Raw genomic sequence first — 7,625 nt, 5'->3', positions numbered from 1 at the left:
GTGTTGCCTTTGGGGGGCACAACTGGCATATTAATGGCAAGGATTGAAATCAAATGGCTGTGGAATTCTGCACAGACTCCAAAATAGACGTAATGGAGCGAAATTGTTTTGCAATTGGCCTTTGTAATAATAAGAATAAGCTCTTATCGCTTATGACGTAAATGGTATAAGTACGTCAGTCAGGCACTGTTTCATAAAAGATTGCAGTAACCAGTGTGGCAGACATATCCTATGAAAATAATACATTCAAATTAATCAAAGCTTTTGAGAGCGATAAGCTGACACAATGGAATTCCACTCTGGGGATATACAAACTCTTATGCAAAGCATTGTGAGAGTTCCACTGAAGTTGGCAAACAAGCTGGCACCTTAAATGAATTAATTAGGAACAGTTGCGATCTTTATGAAATTTGTTTAGTTGATCAATATAATGTCAGGGTATATTTTACATCAATAGACCCATTGGACCATTCGCGAAACGGGGACTGTTATCGATAAAATTAATGAAACTTCATCACAATGGTATCAATAACTTATATATAAAATTTGAAGTCCGGCTCATATTTCAAGACTTCAGCAGAGAGGGACTTGGTAATGGAAAACATATTCATAGTTTTAAATATATATTTATCTTATTTTGCACTTTACACTTAAACGTAATTCAGTTAAAAGTTTGCTCGATCAATTTCGAGAAAAACAGGTTCTTATATTTTATTGATCTTATCGATTGTCGAATGTTGTGTTTCGTGTTTTACTGCAACTAATTGAATAAAGCAATATCAAGGGTAGGCCTGGCTGTGGGCTTACCAAATGTAAAATGCAAGTAATTGTTAGAAGCAGACAAAGTGACAGACAGACAGATGGGCAGATAGACAGATAGACAGAAGGCAAAAGTGAATCATGTAGGTCTAAAATAAGTCTCTTGTACACTGGTTGCTATTCATTGTAAGTAAATGTGAATACGGTTTGCCAAGAAGTAACTCAAATAGACTTCAGAGACAGGAGACTTGTTGTTGTTTTTGATGCTGCAACTGTTGTTGTTGCTGCTGTTGTTGCTTACCTGCCGCCTGTTTGTCTTTAGCTGTAACAGCTACCGCACAATTTCCCAAATGACAAACATGCCAAAATGGTTACGAGCCATAGACAATGGCAACAAAGGCAGGCTAAAGAGCAGTCGAAGAAGTAACAACAGCAGCAAGCAGAGAGATAAGAGACACAGGAGAGCAGGGAAGAGGAAAAGGAGCAACAGCAGCAGGCGGCAAGCGGCAGCACATTAATCACAATGCTCCAAAACAGCTTGACAGCCAGCTACATGGAACCTCTTCTCCCTGGGTGTCTCGAGCCGGAGTTTTCTTTAGCTGTCTCTGTGTGTGTGTGTGTGTGTGTCAGTGTGTGTGTGTGGCATCCTTTGGCATAATTCTTATTCAATCGCTAAGGACAATGCCATGTTGTAGTTTCAATTTGCGGTGGGCATGAGATTTGTGCCAAGACAATTGCCAAACAGGAAGCCAAACGACTGCCGACTCTGACTCCGAATCCGGCGTGCCATCAATTTAAAAAATGAAAAATTTCCCTTTTTGCTTCTGCCGGCGTCCGGAAAATGGAAAATTAAATTAACCTTTGGGAGCTGTGCTGCCTGCCTGCCTGCTGCCCTCTGCCTTGCCCCTTCTACTACTGCTTGCAAACAATGTTTTTGTGTCTGGTCCCGATAGCATCTACTGCCGAAATATGTTAATTTTCAATTTAGTAGTTTGGCCCCCGACTCGACAAATATATATATATAGTATATATATATAGTACGTATCTTGGCTGGTATTTTTTTAATTCGTTTTTTGTCTTATATTTTGGGCTCGCCTTATTAAGCGCACTGGAGCGCAACGGTAATGGGTAACGAACAAATTATCACATCTGCTTAATCTGCTGCATATCATTTTCCGACTCCACCCCCAACCCCTTAGCCCCGCCCCCTTCTTCTTCTTTAATAAGGAGGAAGTGTTTTCATGTTAGTCGTCGAGCTCATAAACAATTTGTTGACCACATTTCAAAGTTGAGGAAATAATTAAGACATTATAAATTATTTGAGAGCTAGCGAGTGTTGATTGTTAACTTGGCTGTCTTCCTGACTTTTCCGAGTTTCCACTAACCCTCAAGGGTGTCCCAGTCTCAGCCTCTGCTTCTTCTCGCTTCTAATGAGCATAACAAAATATTTTTAGTTATTCATTTGATATGTATCTCTAAGTTTGTTTTCAACAACTACATGTTTGAGTTGACTAATGTCTTTTGTAATGTTCAGCATTTAATTTAGCATTTTAGAAACTGAAACCAACAAAAAAGATATGAATAAACATTCTGGGTCAGTTAGAGAGATACTTAAAATAATGTGGCATGCAATTTGATTTGTTATCCACAGCCAAATAGAGAATGAAACTTTCAAATTATATAAGATTAGATTTAGACAAATGTACTTTAATCCATTATCGCATTCATTTCTAACTTTTGCCAACACTTTTCAAAATGTATTTCTGCCTTAGTTTTGAATCATTCACACTTACAACAATTGGCCAGAGGCAAGGGTCAGGCAAAATCAACTTTGGCGACCTTTAAACACTTTACCTTTTGGCAGGGGCTATCCAAAACAAAGTTGGGGTACTCCTGTGCACAAATAAACCTATACTGACATCTGTCATTAGCAACCATGTGCAGCAATATTTGCCAAAAACTAACTTTTTGTTGCACAACAAAAAAAGAAGAAACACCAACAACTAAAACCAACCAAAGCAATCTGCATGAAACGCTTTTGCATTTTCAGTTTTTGTAGTTGTGCAAAAGTTCATAAAATTTTGTAAATTACATTTTCCATTAAATTGGACATGGAAACTCTCCACAGACCTTGTGTGCTTGTCGAGGGTTGGGGATCGGGAGAGGGAGGGGGTGAAGGGGTCGACATGATGCATGTGATTTAAATTGATTTAGTTGCGTTTGCAGTTGGAAGCTTAGCGAGTTAAATGCACAATATAAATCAAGTTTAACATTTGGCTGGCAATTAAATCAAAAAGTTTTTAAATCAAAACTGTTAAGAAAAACAAAATAGAGGGTGGAGGGGGCGTGGCAGACTGACAGTCGAATCAGTCGAATGAAGAGTGTGCGCTTTTAGCTGATCAAAATCAGTGCTGCAAAAATAAAAAGCGATGCTTAAATCAATTTCTCAATCAATGTCAGCACTGACATTGGAGGACAAAAGGGGGACTGATGGGTGGAGGAGGGAGCAGGAGAAGAGAGGAGGGGTCCACAATGTTCTCGATTCTTGGAACTGCGCTTAAGCGGGAAATCGTGGCTTACTCTCTGGCCCCGAAATAAAAGTAAAAGGTTCAAATTGTGTCCGAAATGTCAAAAGCAGACGCGCTCAATATGATCGCCGGTTGGTCCCTAAACAACAACAGCAACAGTGCTTGCCACACCGTGCCTGCCGCACAGTGCCTGCCACTCAGTACCCAGTACCCAATGCCCTGTGCCTGTGCCGCAATATCCAAAAGCTGTCCGCAACAGAAGCCCTGGAAATTTGATCGCATGCAGATAGCGCGTTCGCTGACTCTCTGCCCTGCCAACCTGTCTGTCTGTCTATCTGTCTGTCTGTCTGTCTGTCTGTTGCATGCAACTGTTTTGTCTTTTTGGCGTGCGATAACTGAAGTCAATGACTGGAGCTGCCTCAGCCACTGCCCCCAAACTCGGCTGCATGAAAAGTGAACTTGAGTTGCAGTTGCGCGTTGCATTGTTTTGTTGCCGCTTACAGGAGCCATCGACATCATGGCCAGGGCCATTGCCAATGGAGGAGGCAGTCGCCTTTGTTGTTGTTGTTGCTGTGGCAGAGCCTGAGCCTCATCCTGATCCTCATCAGCATCATCATCGCCGCATACAATCGTCGATAATCTCACGCTTGGCATCGCCAATATCGCCACGACAGCAGCAACAGCAGCAGCAGCAGCAGCAGAAGCAACAGCAGCAGCAACAACAGCAGCCTCAACTGCAACAAACATTGCTGCATCTTTAAGAGTCAGAAAGACGTTGCAAGATTCTCTTTAGTTTAGTTTAGTTTTGTGGCCAGTTCGTTAAATTACATGAATGTATAACCATTTTAATTTTTGTTGGCTGCTGCTGGGTTTGTTGCCTTCCCCTTCTTCTTCTTCTTCTTGGATTTGTCTGTCTGCCCGGCTGTCTCTCTGTCTCTCCGTCTGTCTGTCTGTTTGTCGCACTGCCGATGCCTTTTGAATGATGACCTTACAAATCACGTTTCGCAATGAGTACGCTTTGCAGCCAGATCATCAAGATGCTTGGGTGTCGATAGCAGCTCAGGCCCAACTCAGTTCTCCAAGCCCATCTATAGCTTTGAGGAGTTGCCAGCAGCGGCGGCTGTGAGAATTCTATCAGGTTTGTAATAGCTCTCAGTTTGTAGTGCCGTATTCCAAGAATTACTACAAATTCAAAGATGGTCTTAGATCGAGCTGTGCAAAGATAGAAATTTGGAATTGCATCCAGATTGAGCTATGCAAAAATAATACTTGACAAAAGTAACTATATTTTACACAACAAAATTCGCAACAAAATCGATAAATATAATAGACAGCAAATCTGCTTTGAACTTCTTCAATAATTAACGTTTTTATTCCGTATTGATATTCTCAAGCATTTGCTTGATTTCATCCTTTTCCGCTGCCTCCACATAATTCTGTCCAGTGGGCGTTGTACCCACTTTATTGGCTCCATGCTGCAGCAGATACTCAACGGATGTTGTATGCCCCTCCCAGATGGCAGCCAGCAAGGGTGTTATGCCATACTTATCCAGCTTGTTGACATCGGCTCCGATCTGCACAAGATACTCGAGCACCTTCAGTTGCCCAAAGTCGGCGGCATAATGCAATGGAGTTCGTTCCCCAATTAAGTCATTAACATTGCGATTCGAGTTGTCAAATGCATTTTGCACAGCATCCACTTCACCATTTTTAATGGTCCAAATTATATTTTCATTATTTTCACACATATTTCTATTTAGTTAATATTTGTAGCTGTGGCAAACTGAAATGTGGCAGGAGAGTTCAAATGTGGCAGTAAAAGCAGATATATATATAAATATATATTTCATTATTTTCTAGATATAATAATTTTGTGCTATCCATATCTTTTATATATATATATATATTATGATGTACAGTTATAGTCCGCAACAATTTATTTAACACACTTTTGAAATGGTTTTATTTGTCTCTCTTTCGCGTTTCTTTAATCGATGCCATCCAATGTCAAACAGTTTGTCCTCTATAAGTACTATTCGCTAATGCTGCCCTTGGGTAACAACCTCTACTCATAAACACCCAATTCCACGCCCACCAAGCGGGCAACCATTACACACGTAACTCTCACGCCTCCTTTGCCTGACTGCGCATCATTTTTGATTAGCCAAGCATACCATCTATATACTGATATATATATATATATATATACGAGTATATAATAGTAGATATCTAGATGAGGGGCGACTGCATTCGTGAGCTGTCAGTTAATTTCAATTTTGAACACGATACGCCCCAAAAAGGATAACTCGTGTGACAAAAAACAATTAAATGGCAGCGCGACACGGAACGCGGGTAACTGTCAACCCAAAAGCGCGAAATTCAGCAGCCCAGAAAGCAGACCTTATTGTAATTCACACACACACACACACATAGTCACACACACACACACATACAGAGACATTTTCCTAAACACTGGTATCATCCATGGATAAGGAGAGAGGAAAAGTGAAAGAGAGAGGGAAATAGAAAGCGTGAAATGGAAATGAAAAATCACGGTCTACAAATGTGTTCCACACACACACATACACACACACACAGACACACCCAGAGGTGTGGAGGGATGGGGGAGGGATAGGTGGTGCTGAGGGGGCGGGGTAGGTGGTGCATGTTAGACGACGTGCAAGCGCCGAGGCATGCACAATTGGGCGTTGTAATTGAATTAGTCACACCCACAGATTGCACACATGAATGACTTGCCGAAGACAAAAAGAGAGCAGCAACAACAAATACAACAAATCCAAAAGATAAAATAAGAGAATAGAAAAGCAAAAATAGCGAATTATTTATTAAACTAGGTTACCAGGCAACAAGCATGCCAAAAGAGACAGAGAGAGGGGCAGAGAGAGAGAGAGAGAGTGAGAGAGAGAGAGACAGGTAGAGAGAGTAGCAAGTAACTTGTGTGTCTGTCTGGGGGAATGTAAGTTGGGCGTTGGATGATGGCCGGAGTTGCACTGAGTGCCCAAAACAGCCGCTTTGGGCATTTCAGCAGCAGTAACAAGCTTCACAGTTTGCCTAGAGAGTAACATTTAAAATAATATATTCTCCGAAATGTTTACTCGAATGAAGAAAAAATCCTAGGATTTATTGCCAAGCGGAAGTACTTCAAAAATAATTACTTTTCCTTCATGACTTTTGCAACTTTTGCCCACTTGAGTATCACAGAAATGTATTTTAAAAACAACATTTTTCATATCTGTTTATGTCTGACCATCTTCATGTAGGACATATTTTTAAATGCCAAAAATATCATTTACTCAAATGCGTATTTTCCTGGCCAACTTTTTTAAAGTGAGGCGTGAATCAATTAAGTCAGTTTTAAACTTCTCGCTGTGTGACTCTCTCCCCGAAACCAGTCTTTAAAATATATTAAATGAACATTATAGTAAAGTTTTTCTTATTGATAATGACTCGGTCGAAAATATTTGAACTGGCGCTATTCATTCATTTGAATGATACAAAAAAAGATGTTAGCAGACAATCGTAGATAGGCATAACAGATTTAAATCCCTCAACAAATTCATATCTCAATCTCTTTAAAATATGTAATCATTTAAGAAAATATGAAGGATCTGGCACAGCATAGCCAGGTAGAATAAGGTTTATGCCATAATATGTGTAACAAAAATCTAACTTGGCGTTTTCAAGTTGAAATTGAAAATGGGAATACTGTATATATAATATTAATATGCAATCTAAGACTGTTGAATAAAAAGAAAATGTAGTTTTCTTTTGTTGTGCACTCGCTTACTCTTACTGAAAAACAAACTCAGTTTTCTATTGTAGTGTTCTCACTTACTCTTACTTTATCCCCCCTCCCAATACATCACTTACCCCACACATCTCCACACACACCCACGCTCCGCATCTCGAGTGGGCAAAGCCCTAAGCCAAGCCGCTTTTCAAGTATTTGCTTACGTGTGCAAACACTGCAAGGCCAATTTGCATAATAATCGTGACGTTGAGCGTCGAGAGTCGAGCATTGAGCGCTGAGCGCTGAGTGCAGCCCTGTTTTGAGTCACCTGACCTTGTGCCAGGGACCCGAAACCCAACAACTATGCAACTATGCAACTACGCTGCTCAGTGAGTGCACTGCTGTGAGTATGTGTGTGTGTGTGTGCGTGGTGTGAGTGCAACGAGTGGTCGAGTGGTGAGTGGTGAGTGTTGAGTGTGCACAAAGTTGGCCCGTTTGCTTCGGCAACACTTTCTCGGGCACTTTTTTCCGCGGCGCCTAAAAGTATGCTTTGAAATGTGAAATTTGAGCTGCCGCCGCTTGTAATT

At 40.8% G+C, this 7,625-nt stretch overlaps 1 protein-coding gene across 1 annotated transcript; it reads right to left on the bottom strand.

Annotated features, from left to right (window-relative positions):
• Positions 1-4,553: 4,553 nt before the first annotated feature.
• LOC6569075 (myotrophin) lies at positions 4,554-5,035 on the bottom strand. The gene has a single exon (XM_001995175.2). The coding sequence runs from the start codon at positions 5,033-5,035 to the stop codon at positions 4,658-4,660; it is 378 nt and encodes a 125-aa protein (XP_001995211.1). The 3' UTR covers positions 4,554-4,657.
• Positions 5,036-7,625: the final 2,590 nt, after the last annotated feature.

This window comes from Drosophila grimshawi, unplaced genomic scaffold, assembly GCF_018153295.1.
Source record: "Drosophila grimshawi isolate 15287-2541.00 unplaced genomic scaffold, ASM1815329v1 contig_1367, whole genome shotgun sequence".
NCBI lineage: Eukaryota > Metazoa > Arthropoda > Insecta > Diptera > Drosophilidae > Drosophila > Drosophila grimshawi.
The sequence above is the reverse complement of the archived record's forward strand: the minus strand, read 5'-3'. Positions and strand labels throughout refer to the sequence as shown.

What these genes read in the sequence shown, in the direction of transcription:
- LOC6569075 (XM_001995175.2), bottom strand. Translation starts at nt 5,035, where the DNA reads ATGTGTGAAAATAATGAAAATATAATTTGGACCATTAAAAATGGTGAA.